The following is a 23,161-nucleotide window of genomic DNA, read 5'->3' as shown; positions in this document are numbered from 1 at the left end:
ATCTATCCAGATGAATATGGCACCTAAAATGGAAAAACTCCTCTGCTGCCCTTCCTCTCACTGTTCTAAACTTATTTGAAACAATCCTACAAATCTACCTCCTGCTTCACCGTTTGAAAAAAGGCGTGCTTGTGCACATTCACGCATGCATAAACTTGCACACATGGCCCTTCATCACACCCACGCACAAAGACAAATTGCTTCAAAATGGACTCATTCCAGGCATATCCCAGCCTCAGCAGCCAGGTTTTATCTAAATCCCTCTCCCAGCATGATGGATATTGGATCAGATCAGTCGCAGCCCGCAAGTCCATTTGATGCTGCATCGATTTCAGACTCTGTTGTTGTTTTCTGATCTGAGATACCTCTCCTCCCTGTCATGGATGTTTTCATGGTTGCTTTAAAAGAGAGGAAGCTGTCTGTGACTTGAAAGAGGTTTTCAGATTAATGCTAAAAAAAATTAAAGAGTGAAATGGATAAAAACAATTTATTTGAAGCTATTGACTGATACACTCGTATTTGCATGCCTGCACAGACGATCATAATCCCCTCAGTAAATTGCATGCTTTTTTTCCTCTTGTTTTTGCTGATAAGATTTCCATCTGTTCGGCTCTTCTCTGCACTTCCATGTTTTTGGTCTGTTTTCTCCTCTTTCTCCATATCCACCCCACCTTTCATTGCTTCCCCTTTTCATTTGCCTCCCAACCCTCTTTGCCTTTCTCAGTTCTCCTCCATTCTTCACTCTCGTTTCCCGTTTCCTCTCATGTCTGACTGACTCGGTGTGATTCAGTCCTCCTCTTTTGCTGTCTAGCTTTTACACCCCTCTATCTCTTCTTGCATCCGTCCACCATGCTTACCCCAGGAACAGACACATTCCTGACCTGGACTTATCTCTCTGTCAGAATAGATTCCGTACTAGCACGACCAGCCTGGCTCTGTGTCCTAAACAAGTCTGTTACTGACTGTCTGACAGCATTCTTTCAAGAGCAGAAACCGTATCACTTATTCTCCTCAACTTCCACTTTTTAAAAAGAAAAAAAAAAAAGTTTTTTCTTATTCATTCAGTTATTTGCCAGAGGTATGTATTGTCTGACCTGTGGACCTACTTGGATCCAGCATAATTGGAGGACTTATGTGGAAATGCAGTATGCAGACAGCATAAATTTATATTTCTGTCTTTCTCATCTATTGCCAAAGGGTTCGCTGGATGAAGTTGTGATGTAATTTGACCCAAACTGTCTGATCAGACATGTTTATGTTTCCTGACTTTAGAAGTCCGCCCTGACATTCCAATGCATTGGGCTGTTCCATTAGCAGCAGTCATTTTTTATTATCTCCAAGAGCCCTGTCTTCTTGTTATGGTATCCAGAGAACACTTCAAAGCATCCTACTCATCGCTCTCCTCAAGCTGATGGACGGCCGATTAGGGGTGTGAAAAATCCTCCTGCCAAACCCCTGTCAGTCAGTGAAATTTACCAGCTCTTCTTTTAACTCATACGTTGGGATTAATCGACTTGATTGGATCACCGTGTGTGTTTGCAAAAGCTGCGTACGACACCATTTTTGTGGCGAGGTATTTGCACAGACGAAAGATCTTTGCGTTTTGGTTGCCGTGTTTAGAGAGAGCTTAAAGTAGAGATGGGCAGAAGGAGGAGTGATAAGATTCAAAGCGATAAGATTCAAAGCAGAGTAATCAGGTGAATTAACCTGGGGTCATTTAATGTGTTGGAGCTGAAGAACCCCCCTCCACCCCCTCTGTGTGTCTGTAAATGTTTTATAAAGCTCTCTTTGAACTCATTAACCAGGGAGAGATGAGTAAGCCCTCAGTGCCTTGAAGAAATAAGTGAAGACTTTGTTTTTCAAAAAGACATTTTAGTGCTAACATTCTCTGAGCTCCACTGACTCACGGTAAAGCTCCTAATGCTTGTTAAACACCATTAAGCAGCAATGTCTAGTCTTGTGCCGTTAGAAAATGTCCTCTTTTCTATTAAAGCGTTACAACTATTAACCTGATTCACTTTTCTCTGCTGATATAAATGAAGAAATGAACCCTGCATTCGACCGCCTTTGCTTTTTTTATGGCCTTTTGTTTCTTCAGACAATCCTGTTCTCATGAACCATGAGGCATACATCATCAGTTACTGTTGCTGATTAATAAATGGAGTGGATTCTTCAGTGGAACTATTCTATTTAGTCATTTCCGTAGGTGTGGAGCTGTCAGAAATTGTATTGGAAGTCTCTGTACACCACAGGTTTTCTCAGTGTCTGACTGACTATGGCAGTGGCCACTTTCACTGGGACAGAATAGCTGGAGTTTTAGGTCAAACTGCAACCTCGACTCTGCATCATCCTTCAGCCAGTGTGGGTGACAATGCGACGTGTTTTGCCAACACATCTCAACAGCTTTATTTCAGTGAGAAATGAACAGGCTGAGAAGTCTGCTGCCATCCACTTCTTTTGTCCAAACGTTAAGCCCTCAAACCTGCTCGAGGGGCTGTTAGCCGGCACTAACTGTTCAGCAAAGTTTCTCATCTATTATAGCTGCAGGTGAAACAGTCAAGATTAAGTATGTCATTAAGACATAATAGTGCTGTGAATCTCATTCATGAGAGTCTTGGCCATTATTCTGTAATGTTCCGCCCAGAGGCTCCTGACTATTTTAAGCGATATAACATTAAGCATGTTAGTGTCACACTCTTTAGTTATTTTGGTCCATAATTCTTGTATTATGTCTATAGTTTTAACTGGGTTACATTGCCAGAATAGGGATCCTAATGTAACCTGAATCCAGACATGTATACACACAGCAGTCCCAACCTGGTGTTCATAGAGTCTTACATTGGATTGTTTTTCCATTTATCTGCGAGCTCAATAAAAACCACTAACATGTCATTTTTCCACATTCTTCGGGGATCACTTTCTGTAACGGTTTGATATACCCTGCCGGTTCAAGAGATGAGTCTTCTTTCTAACTTGGGTCTTTACCGCAGTTCAGTCCTTTGTAACGTGAGAAAATAGCAATTATGAATCTCATCTTATAGAAAAAAGTAATGGGAGTCTTCCAGAAAAGTTGAAGTTTTCCCTCCCCGGCCATGCGTCTTCATGGGAGTGCGCAGCTTTGTCAGGAAACAAAGCAGCTGACAAGGATCTGGCTGCGTCTGGAGTTACTGAAGTTGCTCTGATGTGCGTTAAGATCAAAATGAGGCTTTTTGTGTGTGTGTGACATTCTTACCATGGCTTGCTCTGGCTGCTCAGGACTTGTATACAGTGTGCAGTTGTCAGCTGCTGTTTTTCCTTCTTTCCTTTTCTCATCCGATGACACTCACTTTCACTCAGCGCCTTTCAGGCCGAAATTCCTCTGGCCTGAACTCACGATCCTGGCAACAGCTAACTGCTTGTCAATGTGGCTCAACTGCGGAAGTAAATAAAAAGCAGAATATTATATATGAGCTGGCTATAGCATACTAGCTTTTGTTCTACCTGAGCTTTATCATCAGGTTTATCCTTTATAGATTCCCTAAGAGGGTAATTGCACACAAATACCATCCCATGCATCGATTTGCACATTCAGTTATAGCTGAGCCAAGTTGTGCTGGACTAATTTGCATCATTTATTGGCAGCCATGGGTGGTTTGACAGGTGTGATGATGGTTGACGGTGGTGACTGCTACATGCTTTCCGCATCAGTTATACAAAAACTTTGTGATACTATTTCTTAATGTAAGGAGCAAAGAAGAACAACAATGAAAGCATTTCTCTGTAGAGATCCTGATTTTTGCTCTTCTGCTGACTGGCTCCTGCAAGAGATTGATTTGACCAAATGGCTCTATTAACGTGATCGGTTGGGGCGAGCCCATGATGGACATCCTGATTTATTTAATGCTATGCTGTATCAAAGTCTTGACACCAATCATTCGGACCATATTTTCACAGTTGGATTGTTTGCTGAGGTAACACTTAAAGTGAGAAGTTAATGAGCACTAATGTGTTGGGTTCTATTTTCCACTTGTGGACCACCTCCTTGGATGGGGCTCTTTGCTATGTGGGTCCTCTCCGTCGGTCGTTTTATTGTAAATGTCTTTGGTCTCTGGGAAAGATTATCAAACAAACACTTTGCCTCTGATTCTCCTCCAGCTTTCTTGACAAAGCACGCCACGCATTTCCTTTTCACACCATCCATTCTTGTTGCTAGGAGACTGGTTGATCCTCTTTCTTGACCCTGGCTCGCTTCTTGTTGTTATTTTCTTTTTCAGAATCGTTCTGTTTCCCTCCTGCTTTATTGAACAGATTTCTACTGTGATTTCTACTGATGAATAAATAGGTTTATATGCAGATGCCAAGCACAATTATTTTAATTTTGTGGTTTCTTTGTGTTTTAGGGAAAACCTTGCAAACTGAGACATGTGCCAGCATAAGACAGCTTGTATGGTATTGAAAAAACAATGCTGCATTAGCTCAATTTCTTTATGTATCTTCTTGTAGATGGAGGCGAGTGTTTGTATCTAAATTAGAACTAGACCATATGTTTACATTTTTATGTTACTTGTGACCCTTTTGCATTCAGGTTAATGTCAAAGGAGTTAACTGGGATGTTTCTCCCTTTTATGAGCAGCTGTAATCTCAACTTTTCTTACTCTCGTTCAATTTCTCTGGAACGTGCTGATCAATTTTTAGAGGTCATATTATTGTTCATTACTTCATCCTCACCACTTTGAGTTAATGTTTCCAATCAGCACAGATCTGAAAAACTGTCTTTTCGTAGCTCTGAATAGCTGGAGCTCTTTGGTTTTTATTACCCAGCCAAACTCACTGAAGATTTTAAATAGTCTCCACATTATTCTGTCACTCGCAGACGTGCAGACACACACACACACACACACACACACACACACACACACACACACACACACAGTGGTCATATAAAAGAGCTGCCATTTATAAAAGATTGTCATTACTGACCACGAGCTAGTGGATGGTCAGGAAATGTCAACAGTGTGGTTGCTCTGAACGAAAAGTTGGTCGAGGTTTAATCCTCGGTGGATGCAGCTGCCACACAAATTCTTTCACGCTGAAGCATTGCATGCAGCTCTGCAGCAGGCTGTGTTTCTGCATTTTCCTCTTATTGGTTACATTATTTCAAGGTCTGAGCTTCACGTGAATAAAAATGTTTTATTTACATCATAAATCAACAGATTTTGATTTGAGTGTCAAATTAGAGCATTACAAGCATTGTTTTCCATTATGTGGAGAAATGGGACACTCTGTGTTTGGTTGTTGCTGTAATAATAACCATTATAAAAGCTGTATGTTTTGTAGGTATTCTGGCATTCCAGCTTTTTAAATGGGATGATCAGGAAGTGTCAAAAAAGACTTACTTAAGCTCATTATGTTTATTTTGCGATTACCCTCCGATGGCCAGCCTGGTGTGACTGATGTGCTCATAGCAACCATCTGGGCTGAGGAGTGATGGAAATATGGGACACGACAGGATTTAACCTCATATCATGCTGAATTAATTGCTGCCATCTGACATAGTTGTTAAATGCAGGCGAGAGACTCGTCCACCGACACCATGTGTCCTGTTTTTGTTAGTTGTCTGAAATTACTCTTGAACACCAAAGTGCATCGTGCTTCAAAGCAAAAAGAGAGGACATCAGACAGAAACTGCACACCAAGGTGGGGCTGGTTCAAGCAGATGACGGTTGTGAGCGTTCATCGTTAACATCTATGCTGACATGCAGTAGTTTTGCCGTGGGAGCGCACGGGCCAACATCTGGTTGAGAGGAGAAGACTGCAGGGAGATGAACATCTGGCCCTCTGACGTTACTGGCATTAAACATGATTGATTCAAGTTTTACACCCAGGTTGACACCCAGATTTGGACTTGAGACTTGTGTTTTTATAGGTTTGCAAAATGTTATTTATGTGACTTTGGCGTGATGATTGGGTTGTCATCTTTAATGATGGCCTGTCCTGTGAGTGATGGGGTCAGACTGATGAATCAAGTTACTTGTTCTGAATGGATGCACGTATCAGAGCAGAGCATATGTGTCCATTATAATTTATTTTGTACTATTTATGGCCCAACATAATTTTTTTTATTATCATAAACACCGAGCTTAGTGTTTTCAGGCTTCTGTATGTTAATCTGATCCAAAGTCCCTGTTGTGACTGTTTAGTTGTCGATGACAGGAGCAGTCTGCAGAGGGATTATCCAGATAGATATTTGATCATCATTAAAGCTGGTAGAACGTTGCAGTTGGTCATTTGTATTGTGCTCATTTGTGTCTCCGGTGCTGCAAACTTTTTCAATTAGAGGCACTAATGCTGCTTATTTATGGCACAATAGAATACTTAACTGTTTTTTATTTTTTAGGAAAAAACAAAGCAAAGTAGTTTTTGCAAATTGAAGAAATGAATCTCTTCCTTTTTAAAAAGAAAAGAAAGTACCAAACCATTGATCTATGATCCAGATTAGACTGATAAGAATTGAAAATGATCGTGTTGTCTTGCATTTCAATAACTGATACAAATCAGAGCCATTTATTTAAATTTTTTAAGATGTAGTTCTATCAGTATGCAGACACCTGGATAGAATCAAATGTACCGCGAACCTGCCGATTGCTTGATTCCACGGTTAAGTTGGTTGATTATCTTCTAGAGTCAGTTTGAGATTTTTGCATGTCATTAAATGTAATGAGACATTCAAATGTTAGTGGTCTTATACACACAAAGCCCTTAATCGGACATTGAGCACGTCTTAAGTGTCGGTGAACGGCGTCTGCCTTCCTTTTGTACTTTGTGCCCCTCTGCTGTCGCCTGACTCTGTCGGTGTCTTTGGGGCTGATCCAACTCAAGAACCCAGTCTTTAGTTTCTCCGACTGCCTAATTTAAAGCACTGCCACTGCTTTCTGGATTGACAAAATACGTCAAATCTAATGAGATTTTAGGTTCTTGCTGACTGGAAGTCATCCTTACAGCGCATGTGCTGTGTTGTTTGCTCAGATGCTGGTGACATGAGGAGACCCAGCAGGGGGCCTCTCGTCTCATGTCTGGTTGGTGTAGACAAGTGGGGGTCCTCATTTCTTCCGCTGTGCCAAGTGAGCATAGCCAGCACACAGTTTCTTTTAATGGTGAAGATTTAGGCTATAAACTTACAGCATAGTTGAGTGATGGCTTAAGAACTGAGAAGACGGACAATATTTCACCGACAGATGTTTGTCAGACTTGTGTATCAGCTGTAGTTAACCAGTGCCGTGTTCATAGAATGGATTTGTTTGAATTTAGAAGGGAAAATGTATGTCTACATGAAAGAAATTTGGGTGAGATGCACACTCTTACAGTGAAAATGTAGACAGTGGTGTCACCATCAAAGACGTATAAATAATCCTCTCCTTTCTCAGGTTTCAGTTTCATTGAGCCGTACACATTTAGGTTCCTTGCTGAGTCTTCCAAGCTTGCATTCCTCCAAGTTGCTTTTTACTATTTAAATGGGCACCATGGATTTTAGTGAGCGATAGCTGTGTTTGGATTTACTCAGTGTTATTTTCCTTTCATCGTCTTCTGTATCCAGGTTGTTAGATTGTTAGAAGCGCTGCAGTTACATCGATGCGCTGAGGCTTACGGAGCCGAGATGACAAACCAGTTTTTCCCCGTAAAATGTTGGACCGCACTGTTGACAGCCCTTTGCTTTTTTCCCTTTTTCTTTTAACACAAGATCACACACTGTCAAAGATCCAGTCAGGAGGTCCTGAATTATCCCTTCCTCTGAAAAGTATTGAGCAATTATTTTTATGTACTTGTACAACTTGCCAAATGGCAATTTGAACGGTTAGATAGCCCAGAAATGTTAGATTAGTGCAAAGCACTGTTAGTTTGTTTACACACACAGCAATGGAGAGTCCAGAGAACTGGCTCTTTTGACACGCTCCATATGTACACGAATGATTTCTTACCTTAAAAACAGAATTTGTTTACTCATGCAAATGTGACCACAAATTTGCATGTTTTTGTCGACAAACAACACACGGAAGAATTAAATTTCCACACTTTCGCTCACTTCATAAAACCCAATGTGATGGATAACGGAAGAGAAACAAAAATGCACCCTTTTTTTGCTCTCCCTGTCCTGCATACGCATAATATTATCAGGGAAGGAATTCCAAGCAGCTTCTTAATCAAAGCAGGTGTTGACTGAGGGTGGGAGTGGATGCAGGAAGAGTGAGAGATGTGCAGGTAAGAGGCCAAAAGTGCTTAAAGATGGGTGGGGAGAGTGGGGGTCCAGATTAAAGCTGGGATTTTTCCAGAATGTACTGGTGCTTTCCAAGTATTCCACAAAGCGGTGACTTTTCCATTCCTCCTTGTGCGCTCCAAATGTTTCTGTATATGAAAGTCTTTTTGTTTTATCTTGCCTGTTCTATATGCCCTTACCTCACAAACAGATGAAATACCACTGTTTTGTGGGAATGCTTACATGCACACTACTTGCTGTGTTGTTTTACTTCATCACTTTCTTCTTCTGTGGTGCCGTGCAGGTATGACTACAGAGAGATGCTGTACAACTCCACGTTCTGTCTGGTACCTCGAGGTCGCCGGCTGGGCTCTTTTCGCTTCTTGGAGGCTCTACAGGTCAGTGATGTTGTCCGTTACTGGGAAGTCGTTTTTAATGGTGTTTTATTTATCCGTTTTCTTTTTTTTAAAAAGGAACGGTCGCATGGTTCAGACTCGAAGATTGCAGAGATTGTGCTGAAGGGGCTTCAGCCTTCGGGTTTTCAAGTGTCGCCATCGGTTTTGCAGTTGAAATGTGAAATCAGAGACGAGTGAAACCAATTTAAGAAATCTTGTGCTGCAAAACCAGGAAGCTCTGTTAAAGCTATTAATGAGTGGCTTTAAGATGGAAAAGCGAGGCACTAGTCAGTCCCAGTGGGTCTCTCACCCACTGCCAGTCATTCAGTTGTTGTGCAACGTGCTTCTTCTGCTGCCTCTGACTCACTGTCCTCTTTTGCTCTCTCTGCCATCTTGTCTCTCTTGTTGTATCAAATCTTATTCTCCTCTCTCTTTCTTTGCTTGTTTTGAAACTCGATCCTATTGAATGAATCACAGCTTTTAATAAGTTTTTCTCCCGTTACACCAAACATGCTTAATATTTTGGGTGGTTATATACACACTCTGGACTTGGTATCACCCGCGGCGCTACTATTGTTTCTATCACCCTCGGACATAGCGTTAGTTTTTATTCTAGCTGTTCATCCAATAAGCAGGATGAGGAAAGATTTGAGTGAAAGCTTCTCAACCAATCAGCGGCTTCTCCCCCACGTGTGGCGCCTGCCCACAGGCTGCATTGTCACCAGCAAGTGATCCGATGAAATTAATGACAATGGCGCGCAAGCTTTTCAAGCAAACAATGAATGAGACCGACACAGGCGATAGCTAATATGAAACGTAAACACGACTAAACGTATTAGTTTTAGCAAATTAGCTTGTTTTCAAGAAACGCAGTGTGGTTACGAGTTACCATCCAGCTCGGCCACCCTCTCCCCATCAAATCCTCCCACAGCCACCCCCTCATTCCAGCAAGGCAAGTAACAGTTAACGTTAGTGTCTGGCTGTGTGTGTGCACATTTTCTGGAGGGAAAACTAATATTGGCAGTAGGCAGAGGTAACTTATGATAGCGTTTTATGTGTTCTAGTCGCTGTCCTCAGTACCGCGGAAAAGCGCTGAAACGTAGATGAAGGGGAACCCGTTTTTGGAGGCCCACCCACAATCAAATTCCTGGCGCTGCTAGTGCTTGGTATCCCTTTATTTTAGTACCTGTTTCAGAGTCTCCCTGATTCATGATGGGGCTACCCATCAATGATACTTTTTGCATCATTGACATGACCCGTATACTTGCTGTAGCTGTTCAGAGAGGGTCTTTGTCAAGGCTCTCTCGATTACTTTAATGTAGAGCTTGGCCAAATGAAAGTTTCACTTGAGTGGGTTGGGATGTAATTTACCTTTGTCTGCTTTTTTCACTGTGAGAACAGATACTGGCTCCTTGAAATGTCAGTTGAAATAAAAGGCAAGCTGCATTTCAAGTGCTTTTTCAAATAAATTTGTTCTTATGTAATAAGAAGTGGCTTTATTAGTCACATAATTCCCTCCTTGCCAGTGGTTCAGTTGAGAGGCTTTGCTAATAAAGAGATTTAATGTGTTTCTGTATAGCTGTAATTACTCCTTGTATCGGTTCTTGGAGGAAAACAACAGGCCAGTGAAGAAGACTGTTCAAGTGATCATAGCCACTGATTAATGGCATGCTTTTGTGAACATGGCCTCGTGATGATATAATAAATGAGGATTCTCTCAAGATAATTGCTGTAGTATAGTTGCTGTGTTTGTTTTATTTGAACCGGTACCCTCCAGTCGGCATTTGATCGTTCGAAAGTTGTATATTTTGCCCTTGAAACAATTAAGCTGCAGTTTCACTGATGATGTGCTTTTTAAGGGTTGAAAAATTGAAAAGAAAAGGAAGAAAGAGGAAGTCTTTGGTAAGGGCAACCGAAATCTGCTCTTAAATGCTTCGTTATACTGATGTGCATATTAGAGAGATATTAATCTGAAAATAAATGACTTGTCTTCATTTTTTATTTCTGAATTTTGCAGATAATTAGTGTCTGACTTCAAAGTGAAAAGGGCTAAGTTGTTTTTAGAAAAAGCTCACCGATTTGAGAGGTGATGCAGCGCAAATAGCCAACGGATGAGTTGGTGTAATGCAGGCCAAAGTCATGGTGGTGCTACCTTTTACCCATGCAAATGAACAAAATGTCGGGAGTCAATCAGACGTGGGTTTCGTCATGTTTGTTCCATGCTTGTTTTTGATATGCTGAGTAAGGAGAGGATTGGACTACAGTGGATCTCGAGGGGATTGCCTCTGTGAGAGCAGATAAGCAGGTAAAGCGTGGCAGCCTTTGAGCAGATTGCTACCTTTGCTAATGACACCATGGAGATTAGATGAGCGCAGCAGCTTTCTGATGCAGGAGTGTTTGTGCCTGGACGTATGTGTCTGTATGTGTTGTGACCAATCAGGGAATGGTATCCCGCTTAGCAGATTACAGAGCCGGTCACTGCCGGCAAGAGGCCGCTTGTGTTATCCAGTCCATATAAACACACACACGACAGAGTGGATTTGTAAGGGCATGCGTATACACACTTCAGTGCAAAAGTATTAAGCTCTTAGAAAAAGGGGGTTTAATTTTTCCAGTATGTTCCACTGTATATCTGCTCTTTCACTGTGTATATTGACCATAATATGAAGCTTCTCAGTCGCTTTGAGCGACGGTCATCAGTGGTTCTGTAATTTAGGAAAGTATTACCTGTACAGCAGACGTTATATCATTACACAAACAGCTCATCTGATTAACCAACAGTGTATTTTGTGTTTTTACGTGACGTTACACTTACAGGCAGCTTGTGTGCCAGTGATGCTAAGTAATGGCTGGGAGCTTCCCTTCTCGGAAATCATTGACTGGAATACAGCAGCCGTGATCGGGGATGAAAGGCTGCTATTACAGGTAGAAACCTTTTGCATAACCAAAGTTAACTTACACAGATGCCTCGTGTTTGGCATCAGCATTGTAGCACTCTTATTTTGTATGTGCTCTGCCATCTGACTGTCTTATGGATGCTCCTTAAAGGGTTTAGTTTTTCTGTTCTGTTTTTGATTAACATCTCTTACTTGCGTCTCAGATCCCTTCAACAGTGCGCTCCATCCACCAGGATAAGATTCTCTCCCTGAGGCAGCAGACGCAGTTCCTGTGGGAGGCTTACTTCAGTTCTGTGGAGAAGATAGTTCTGACCACACTGGAGGTACACGGACACAGTAAAACACTGATGTTTAAATATCAGGTGCAACTGCAAATAATTTCGTGTACCTCTGAAAGATTGAGTATTATCAGTTTGTGTCACATACTACAGTGTAGAAGAGCAGAAATACTGAGTCACTGAATAAAATGTCCACTTTATTGACAGCTATACATTCACCCAAATAACGACAAACCGAGTTCCATGAATTCATGTTTTGTTTTTGGAATTCGGATTCACTTCTTTTCTCAAATTAAAGCCGATGGCTTTATTTATTCCAACTTCTTGGGGTTTTTTTGTTACATCTCCCACCTGCCTGGTCTGTATTAGGGGCCATCCTCCATTTGTTTGTTAGACCATGCCTGCGGCCTTACAAGAAGCACAGCTTTTAATTAATTCCCAGGAGAAATCCAGTATTTCTCCTCACCCTCGTTACTGACATAGTTGTCGATGTAAAACTTGTTAAAAAGAAAAAGAGAGGGTGCTGGTATGTATTGTTCAATAGTAGTGTCAAAGTTTTTGGCTGTGGCTTGGATATTAATCATGTCTGTAGTTTGTTCCTGTCAGGGTTCATTTATCTGTATTCTTTTGGGTGAGTGCCAGGCCATCATGCTGCTCTTTTGCTGGAATTACAAACAGGCCAAGATGAAAGCAGAGAGGAATGAAAATTGATTAGGGTGCAAGATAGAACAGCAGACAGGATGTTTAAGGTTACCTCGAAGTAAGCCAGGCTGCTGAATCTCCAAATTGACCAGCCACTATCTTTATTTTACTTTGACATGTCAAAGCAGATGACCTCAAAATGGCTGCCAAACTACCCGAATCTCACTTCAAGTACATCGGCTTCAAAGCCATCTCAATTTTGTGTTACATATAAGCCTATTTTACAAGAGCAGTTTACACCATTAGTTGCCATCTTAAGACATTTTAACAGAGGCTTCGTCCCAAGATATGGGAGGAATTTCACTGCTTCCACTCAGTGTCTTTAACCTGTTCCAGCGTATAGCGTAGGACAGCGAAAGGTCAGTCATGTTTCAAATTCAGACGTGCTCTTACAGCGAGAGACCATAATCAAGGAAATCCTTAGAATTCACTATAGAACAAGGTAAAGGTTGAAGCTCTGCTTCCAACATCTTGCTGGAAGCAGACAGGGTTTACTTTGATCTGCAGCTGCACCAAGGTCTCTGAGGACGCTTATCTGGGCTGATCATACTTCACACCTGATGCCTATTTTTCATGCTCACGAGTAAATTAGGACAAGATTTTGAGTATAGAGGACCCGTTTTTGCTCTTCTCCCACTTTGACATGTCCAAAATCCCAATTCAGTTTTTTCCATATATGAGGTATAAAACATTTGGGTAGGGTGAATTATGACTTCATTAAATTGACAGATTAAAGACAGAAAAGTATAGACCGTAACCAAAAATAGTCTGTCCTGGTAATAACAATGAAAGGCGAATGAAATAATTGGGTGATATGAAATATTTGCTTTTGAGAAGACATGACAGTCAAACAAAAAAAGAACATCATTTGTAGTCAGCAGGATCCTTGTTTGTTTGAAGTGACGCTGTGATATCAGATGTTAATTTGAGAGTTGCCAGAGGATCTGCGTCCGCGTGCTGCATCCAAACAGCATGATGGATGATTATTATTTGAAGTGATGCACCATTCGTTTTTCAGGAAGTGGGTCAGCGCTTTGTTGATGGAATGAGGAACTGACTGAAGTCTTGTCCGCTCTGTTATCCATGTAGATCATCCAGGACCGGGTTCTGCTGCACACCTCAAGGAGTAACCTGATGTGGAACAGTCTTCCTGGGGGTCTTTTCACCCTGCCTCAGTACTCCACACATCTGGGAGACTTCCCCTTCTATTACGCTAAGCTGGGTCAGTAAATTAGCCGTGCTCACGGTGTAGGCAGGGAACCAAATTAAAAGCACGTCTTAGGTTTTGTTCGGCCGATTTTCATTAATGACGTAACACAGGAACAGCTGGCCTGTGTGCCAGTTTGTGAACTTAGATGCAAAGTGCTGACAGAATATGCACTTTATGTTTCCAAATGCATGGTTTGTCACAGAGAAGCAAACCGTTAGACCTGCTATGTTGTGTTTGTGACACTTTTCACTGTTAGAAGCCTAATTAGACTTGTTTAGCTATGCTGAATGTCAAGTAATCCGTTTGAAATTGGCACACAGACCAAAAGACCAAGTCAGCTGTCAAAGAGATGATGCAATTTTAAATGAAATAATATGACATGCTGCTCCCAAAATCCTGTCTGATGCTTATTTGTTGGAAACTACATGCAGAGCATCTAACTATGGGATCAGGATTGGTGCAGTTCCATATTCAAGTCATTACATATACTTTTGAGTGCAGTTCTGAAGATTATTCACCTACCTCAGTGCTTATCTGTCAGATTTGAAATGTTTCTGGTCTGGTTTTATGTTTCCATGTCCCCACATCTCAGGGGAGAATTTCTTAGTAATTTGGCAGAAATTGACATTTGATTTTCAAGGATGAACTGATAACAGTTTGATAGTGAAGGCTGTGACTCCACAAAGCCCAATTTGGCCGTAACTGTAGAATTCACACCGTGTTTATGGCACATGTGTACATCTTGAAGACTTTTGGTATGTTTACATTTAACATTTGTCTCATCAGCCTTTGAAGCATATTCTACTATCTACAATTTTGTGTTAATTCAAAGTATTTCCCAATAGATAGCACTTAAAGTCCTGTAAAGTCTTCTGTGTATCCGTTATATAAGCTTTTATAAGATTCTTTTCTTTTTTCCTCCATCACAGGCATCAAGCCATACCCCAAGTTTACAGCAATCATTCATGTGGTCACGCCTCTGGTCTCGCAGTCCCAGCCAGTGATGAAGCTGCTTGTTGCTGTGGCAAAATCCCAGTACTGTGCTCAGGTAATTAAAAGCCATGTCCTGTTATCAGAGTGACCTAATGCTCAGTGGTTGCCTCGTGACCTTGTTAGATGATATGAGCGGCTCCCAGGAACTCATTTGCCAAGTCAGGGCAAGTGTTTCACATCTGAAAACACAGAAAATTCCCCATACTGCATTTTGAGGTTTTTTAACAGTGAGCAAAGCTGCGTTTGGTTGAGAGGCAGTTGGTTTTTCTCAAGCGCGGCTGTTGGCTTCAAACTTCTCTGTACGTCAGTATCTTTGCTGTACATATTGACACTACGTGTCTTTAAACCTTCCAACATGAACCCATTGTTCAGGCGTTGGCAGTGTTAGCATCACTTGATAGAATGATAGCATTCTTTCATCCTTACCAGTTCACGCTTTTAGCTGTGGACCCCAGAACTGAAGAAATGCATCTTATTTAACTGTTAATAGCCCGCTACCTCATCCTGATAAAGAAAGTAGGAGAGTGTGCCCTGATCTGTATGTACCCACGATAGCTTCATCCAATGCAAAGTCTTCCACAGAATACACTGAACAGATGCTAATCTAGCCGGGACTTGCCCTGTGGTTAGCGATGCCTGCAACCGATGCAAACTTTCTCCTGCCAGTCATATTCGTACATTTCGCTCTTGCCCCAAATGTGTAACTTTTTTTGAGAAGTGCTGTCATACATTAAGCAAATTCTGTGGCCGCCTCATCCCTCCCAGTCCATTGTTATACTTTGGAAACTTTCCTGCCACAGCAGACCTAATCTAACACGACAGATACTGCAGATACTTCTATGATTTACTAATACATCCAATTTACTAGCACCAATAAGAAGAGCATTACCTGTAGAAGCAGGTAATGTGTAAACTGCTTATAACTGTAATGTGTGGCTTCATGCTGTTACTCTGACAGAGGTGCATGTTTGTGGTTTTTAACAACGCCCAATACTGTGGCCTTTTGCTAATGAACCAACACTCTGAATTCAGTTTTCCTGGATGCAGACTTTTACTACTAAGATGCTGGTATAATAATGTGTTGCTGTGTTATAAATGGTGTGACATTTATAGGTCGTGTGAAGTAAAGTTCCTAAACTAGTATTTTAGGAACTTTACTTTCCTAAGAAAAAGAAAATGTTGTGTTCTTCATAGATGGTGAGTTATTTAAACAAAAGTCATTTGAATTAAGAGAAGATCTTTATGACTTTCGACCTATTGTCTGCTAAATCTGAGGATGTCTGGATAAACTACTATAAATGTTAATCCCTTATTTTAACATTTTGCGTGCATGCATGGATATATATAGGTGAATGTTGCATTCAGAATGATGACTAAGCGTTGCATTTGTGCTCTTTGTGCAGGTGATAGTTCTGTGGAACTGTGACAAACTTCTCCCTGTCAAGCACCGCTGGCCCCCCACCTCAGTCCCGGTTATTGTTATAGAAGGAGAAAGCAAGGTAATTATCTTAGCCATAGGCTTCTCTCAGTTTGTACGCCACCGCAGCCGTTTTTCTTTCCCCATTTGAAGCCTTCGGTTTGAGTTATGAAATGAAACGGCAATTGTTTCTTTCTGGGTTTATTTGAGGAGCTTGAGACAGGTCAACTCAATGCTTCAGTGCAAAAAGACAAAAGCTCTGAGTCTGAGCTGATGCTTTTCAGAGGTAATTTTTTGCGATTAAAATCCTGCTCGTTTTTATTTGACAATTCAAATCAAACAAGCCTCACAGCCAGAACGTGGGTCTCATGAGGCGGATGTTAAGACGGATGTCTCGCAGTGTCTAAATGCACCCATGAGACTTGACCTACTGTATGCTTTTGGCTACTGATGGAAATGTTTTCCTTTGAGTTCTAAAAAAAGGTGGGTCGTGGCAATCAGAAGATACTAACAGCCAGAACAAAAGGTCAGATAAACAAGACTGAAACGATACACAGGTGTCAATGTAACATTAAAGCACTTGTGTGAAATGAATCCGGTTCTGTCAGGAATATTCTAACACCAAAGTTTAATTCTTCTCCCCAGGTTTAGATTTTTCTAAGTCTCTAAAGGTTGAATGATGTCATTGCAAAGGGGAGAATTACTTTGTTGCTCAATTTCTGTCTGAAGTATGAAGCTACTCAGGGCCTGTAAAGAGAAAGCGACATTTCACTGCTGTGAACTCAGCCAGCTGAACCAGCTCTGACATAACGCAAAGAAAGTGGTGTGAAACCAGACAGCCGTGCCCCACTCCAGCACACGTGCACCCTGCTCATGTGCTGACAGAAACTGCAGTGCATAGGGAAACGATTTACTCCCTTTCAGCATCCAGTTAACGTCGTGCTTGTGTCTTTTTTTTTTGTTATGTTTTTTTAAAATCCCACCAGGTGATAAGCAGTCGCTTTCTTCCCTACGACACCATCCCCACCGATGCTGTCCTCAGTCTGGATGAGGACACTGTGCTTTCTACCACAGAGGTCTGTCTCCCGGGCTTCACTTTTACTGAAGAATCTGTGTGTCTTTTAAATACTTGTTTCTTGGGCTCACGTTTTTTTTTTTCCTTTTTTCTCTTTGACTTGGGTCCAGGTCGACTTTGCCTTCACGGTGTGGCAGAGTTTTCCAGAGCGCATCGTCGGATATCCGGCCCGCAGCCACTTCTGGGACGGCAACAAAGAGCGGTGGGGCTACACTTCCAAATGGACCAATGATTACTCCATGGTGCTGACTGGGGCTGCCATCTATCATAAGTATGGACACTGTCCTCTGTTTCCATTAAGTTCAACACCACCACAGTTTCTCCATTTTGCCATCTTAAGGCTGCTCTCACTTCACCGCATTTCTCCCTTAGATATTACCACTACCTGTACACCACCTACCTTCCAGCCAGTCTGAAGACGATGGTTGACCAGATGTCAAACTGTGAGGACATCCTGATGAATTTTCTTGTGTCGTCGGTGTCTAAACTGCCGCCTATCAAGGTCACCCAAAAGAAACAATACAAGGAAACCATGATGGGACAGGTGAGCCAGGATATTTGTCGTTCAGGAGTAGTTCATTTAAAATTGATGCCTGAAGCTTCAACAGCCACAGGGAGGTTTTTGTAGATTTGTACACGGCTTATTGTATTATAGAAATGTCTGTGGCAGAGACTTAAAGCTTTTATACACAATGTACCACTTAACCCTCAGTGGTGTAGCTGGCAGGAAAGAAAATGACTCTGGTCATTTGTAAAGTATGAATTTGAATTATACTTTTTCTCGAAATATGACTTGTGAATACTTGGCTCAGAAAGGACACAATAATTGAAGTGTTATTCATTTTTCTCTTCCTTTCTGTGTTCTGTCACCTCCATAGAGCTCCAGAGCGTCTCGCTGGGCTGACCCGGACCACTTTGCCCAGCGTCAGACTTGCATGAACAAGTTTACCAGCTGGTTTGGCACCATGCCACTCGTCCACTCTCAGATGAGGTTAGACCCGGTCCTGTTCAAAGACCAGGTGTCCATATTGCGGAAGAAATACAGGGACATCGAGCGGCTATAACCCTCCTGAGCCTCCCCGCTCTGTGGACACAAAGGAAGAGTGAGGGAGGCGGACAAAAAGAGAAGATCAGATCACTGCATAGATGGGTCAGTGGATGGGGTTCAGGGGAAGAGGAGCTGAAGGAACTCGAACAAATGTGGAGGGCGCTGCATTTGTCTTTTTTGTTGTCCTTCTGTCTTACCCCTGCTTTCCGTGTACTTGGGGATAGCCGAGGTCCCGAACACACCATGACTACCTACCAGCCACACCAGAAAACTTTAAATTGCTCACAAATCACATCTCGACGTCTCAACAGCGACAAACTGTGTCCAGCTCCAATCCGCTGAAAGTGAACTGACTGTTCTATGCACAGGTTCCTGAAAGTTTTTGCCGACAGTATATTATTGATTATGAAGAGGATAACACTATTTTGGATTGTGTTTAGCTATTTTTTTACACGGTGAATGAATGGCCAGCACTACGGTCTCTATAATGTCTTAATGAAATCCAATAGTCGGGTGGATTAGGAGAGGAATGAGCTGGGTTATGATCATGTATCCAACATTCGCAGTGCCTCGCTGTTTATCTAAAGGCGTTGGGGTCAACGAATCTGAGAATTGAGCACCTTGATTTTGCTGCTTTTTTTCTTTGAATTTCTTTTTTTCTTGTCTTGTTGATTTTCCTCCATGACTTGTGATTTTTCCGTGTGATTAAACGATGATGTATCAAATTCTCCCGGTCAGCAACAAAGTATAATGCAAACATGTTTTCATGCAGTTGAACATATGCGATTGTCGCCATTCTGTCCAATTTATTTCATAATCTCCTCAAAGCCATCTTGCACAGCTGGATTGGCCATTAGGGAACGGCTACCCCCGAGCTGTTCAGTGAGTTTCCTCATTCTGTTTAACGGGAAACTTTCCTCGGTCCTTTTTCATTCATAAAAACTTCAAAGACGGTAAGGTTAGAGACCGAAGAAGGTCGTGTGTTGCCTTTGTTGAGGAAGGCTGAGCTTGCCAATGAGCCAAAAAGTGTCAGTTTGAAACGCGCACCACTGAAATCCATAGACTGGATCTTTTTTTGGTCTGAGTTAGTGAGAGATATTTATATTCTGCCGTTGTCTGTATTCCACAAAGCCAGTTTCGTTTTGTCACAGGACGACTGGCAATAGCTGAGGCTGACGAGCACCTGCCATGTGCAAGCGCTGTCAAAGCTGCTATTCCTCTAAGCTGTTGTCCCCCCCCCCCCCCACCACCTGTTATGAATAAATATGGTCAGACATACAGGGATTTTCACTGATACAGCTGAAAAGTTCTGGAAGAGTTTTTCAAATTGTGAGAGATATGCCTAAGTAAGTGATTGTTCCGGGTTCCAAGTCTACTTTTCGGTAGATGTGATGATGATTGAGAATCCTACAGAACCTCAGGCCGACGTTGTGCCACATTGGAGTTTATTTCACTTTAAAAAAAACAAACCTCTCATTTGCTCCAAAACTCTACCTTGACTGTCGTTATAATAAGAACTGTTTTTTTTTTGTTATGCTGCCGAATTGATAAACTGACTCCCCTTTACATCCAAGTCTGATTGTTTTCCTCTCGCCGTATCACCATATCTAAACGGGTTTGAAAAGGGCACACTTTTTTTTTTTTTCTTTTTAATCCCATCATCATTTGAACAAACTACTCTTCAAATAAAGCTGGCAACATTTCTTTAAAAAAAAAAAAAAAAGAAATGAATAAAATCTAGCCACACAGCTCCCCCAGCATCCTTTGCTGGCTTCGCCTCCTTTTTTCTGTGAACATGGACCAAGCGATTGTTCAGCTCATTCACAGAATGTGCCAATAGAGCATTTGTGGTTTTGTTAGTATATTTTTAGTTTTTGTTCATTTGCAACTGGGAATGCCAAATATTCCCTGTATTTATTTAGTCCATTAAGTATCTTCTGTCTGCACAAGAATGCTGGGAGTGGAAAAGGAAGGACTTATGTGGGCTTATGTGTCACGAACCTGAAAGCAAATGAGCAATCCTGGAAAACTCAACAGTGCTGTCGGGACAACTGGATACAGGTGGAAAAGAATCGCATTTCAGAAATGAGCATGGTGCAATATGTAAGGTGAAATGATCTCTCTTTTCCCTCGTGTTGATGTTTCAGATATATTGATGTGCCTTCAGAGGAGTTCCACTTAGGGTTTTTTTTTTGTTTGTTTTGTTTCTTCCCCATCTGCCTTGTGCAACGATCATCACCCTGTTTTCATCTTATAGCAGCTGTTCGGTTTATTGTCTTGAACAACAGCATAATGTCACCCCAAATGATTTAAAAGCTGGACTGCTCCCGAAGACTTGCCGCATCTGATACCGACAGTCCCGTCTTTCCTGTGGTGGGAATGTTTTTCACAGTGTCGCTGGATGCATCCTGAAATACTGCCTTGTATTGTTATGCACGCGAGGCTCCACAAGCCCACTCTCTGTGCTTGTCACATCTATTGTAATATATCTGATTCTCATACTCACGCAGTATTTATCGGACGGGATTGAGTCTGGAATTGAGTCTCTGCCTGTTTGCATCACTCTCTTCTGCACCTGCAGACCTAATTTTATAGATTCAGATGGAAAGATGGTACAAGAAACTCTCAGTTTTGTAAATGACTTTTATAAAAACGAGTTAAAAAAAATCAAATAAAATGTTTGATGTAAAATGTCTCGCTGTCTCTTGTTGTGTTTTTGGTCTTTTCTCATCTTAAAAACAAAAAAACTCAACTTTTATCAGGCTGTGATAGTCGAATTGTAAATAATTCTGCTGTGTAATCTGCCCATTCCCAGGCTTCTGAAACATAAGTTGCATGTTAGCATTATGAACTGCACCTACTCAGCAAAATCCAAACTGGAACCGTTAGTTTTTCCTGTGAACGTCATTCTGTGCCACGGAACTGCTGTGTTTTAATTCTGTGTGAGGGCGATTGGTTCAGACACGCTGCGCAAATAACCGCATCTATCCGAGATGATCCCATGGTGCATCAAACCTGCCACCGTAGCTGGAGAAAGCCTGATGGGACGATCCGCTGCTGCTAAAGTGCACCGAACTGGGCAAAATGTATGAAGCATCATCTGCAGTCTGTAGAATCTGGAGCCGTGCCCAGTCGGAACGATTTATCTGCCGTCACGCTGAACAGTCGCAGCAAGGCCCCTTCTGTTCCGTGCAGTTCAGAGAAGACTGCAGCATCCAGATGTGTAGTAAGAGGGAGGGACATTTTTGATAAACCAAGACGTGAAATGTCAAACATGGCTGCAGGGTCTCCGTGTGAACAGGGGGCCTATCTCGTGCCAGAAGTTTTGTTTGATGTAATATTATGCAAATTAGCTCAACTTCTCTTAATCCCGTTGAAGAGATGCGTATCTGCAGTGGAGATGGATCTGGGTTTGCATGCTGCCAGGACCCTTCCCTGCTGTTGGATTAAGCACTGTGACTTGAGGCCAAATTTGACAAATGCCCAACACCCCCACCCTCTCGTCTTCAGATATCGTCACAGCATGATAAACTCATGCTTGAAGATAAACTCATGCTTTGTGATGGAGAACTTTGTTTCTACTTTCTGCGTGTGCTCTCATTCTCTTTGGCCGTTTGGAGCTCTGCACAAAGTTGCTTTCTTGGTATGTTGGAAATGGCGCCATCAGCGTCACATTTGCTTGCTTGGTTAACACTGTAACCAGACACATTCTGCATGATAGAATCATTTGCAACCCCGTGCGTTCTAGTTGTAAGTGCCACAAAGAGTGGTGGAACAAGGACACAGTGAGGAGGCAGCAATGAGAAAATAAGTTTATGGAAATCAAAACCAAACCGAAATGAGGGATAAAAGCTGCCAGAAAGAAGAAAATGCAGACATAAAATATTTGAAATTTTATTACCATATATGAACTAAAATTACCAACCACAACACAAAGTATTAATAATTATAACAGACGACTAAAATCAGTGGGCTGGGCCTTCAGTGGAAGACAGACTATTGAGAAAGTTCCCCTTCTCACTAACCTGGGTGCGACACTGCACAGCAGACACACAACATGCGATAGAAAGAGCCCCAGTACACGTCAGGTCCTCACCACGGTGCCTGGCCTCCCATGGAGACACCCAGTCCATACTGAAACAAAAGAAACGTCCTAGAACGCAAGAGAATAAGGGTTTAGAAAAATTCAACAGAACATACAAAACCAACAACCCAATTGGATGATAAACAATATCTCAAAAACATATACACAAATAAACATGACAGGGAAAGCTGGCCAAAGTAAATCAAAACATCAAAAAGGTGCAAATTAGGCAAAACCAAAAGAACACCAAACCAACCAACCGGCCAGCCAGCCTCAGAGACCAGCAAAAGAAAGCTGATGAGACTGGGCCAGGTGAGGCATTTCTGCTGCACCTGGGCAGGTGGAGGAGCCTAACTGAGCTCCCTATGCATTCAGAACACCTCACTACATGAACAACGTTGTGGCTTAAAATGGAGTTTAAAGCATCACTGCGATCACTTTGAGAGAAAATAATCTCTTTGTTATGGGGATTGAAGTAGTTTTGCCCACCAAGATAAAAACAGGAAGAATAGACGGAGTTTGCATCAAGATGTAACAGAATCTGAGGATCGCTTTTGCACAGTCAGCGCAGCTGAACACCACAGAGCTCATCAAAACAAAGCAGTTCAGTCGCCTTCTGAGGACATGATTGAACACATTAAGATCGGGCACATTATAGTTGGAAACAATTCTTCTCCCAGGATAAAAACAATCTAACTTCTCACTATTTGCCTCCATGCATCTACAAAGGCGTCAGTGCATCCAAAGCACAAGATGTCTCAGCTTTCACACAGCTGTGCGGATAATCATACACTTCTGCGTTGATGGAGATAGATAATCATGCGGCTCAGGC

General features: G+C 41.9%; 1 protein-coding gene across 1 annotated transcript in view; it reads left to right on the top strand.

Annotated features, from left to right (window-relative positions):
• LOC140316732 (exostosin-1a-like) overlaps positions 1-20,936 on the top strand; it is a 31,485-nt gene extending 10,549 nt beyond the window's left edge. Inside the window, exons 2-11 of the mRNA XM_072394681.1 lie at positions 8,535-8,628; positions 11,443-11,550; positions 11,726-11,845; positions 13,592-13,724; positions 14,642-14,760; positions 16,109-16,204; positions 17,109-17,198; positions 17,308-17,468; positions 17,570-17,741; positions 18,076-20,936. Of these exons, the coding sequence (XP_072250782.1) occupies positions 8,535-8,628; positions 11,443-11,550; positions 11,726-11,845; positions 13,592-13,724; positions 14,642-14,760; positions 16,109-16,204; positions 17,109-17,198; positions 17,308-17,468; positions 17,570-17,741; positions 18,076-18,261 (1,279 nt within the window). The 3' untranslated portion in view covers positions 18,262-20,936. The remainder of the gene's footprint in view (positions 1-8,534; positions 8,629-11,442; positions 11,551-11,725; positions 11,846-13,591; positions 13,725-14,641; positions 14,761-16,108; positions 16,205-17,108; positions 17,199-17,307; positions 17,469-17,569; positions 17,742-18,075) is intronic.
• Positions 20,937-23,161: the final 2,225 nt, after the last annotated feature.

This window comes from Leuresthes tenuis, unplaced genomic scaffold (assembly GCF_036924035.1).
Source record: "Leuresthes tenuis unplaced genomic scaffold, fLeuTen1.0.hap1 SCAF_10, whole genome shotgun sequence".
NCBI classification, from domain to species: Eukaryota; Metazoa; Chordata; class Actinopteri; order Atheriniformes; family Atherinopsidae; genus Leuresthes; species Leuresthes tenuis.
Note: the sequence above shows the minus strand (reverse complement) of the source record. Positions and strands in the feature narration are given on the sequence as shown.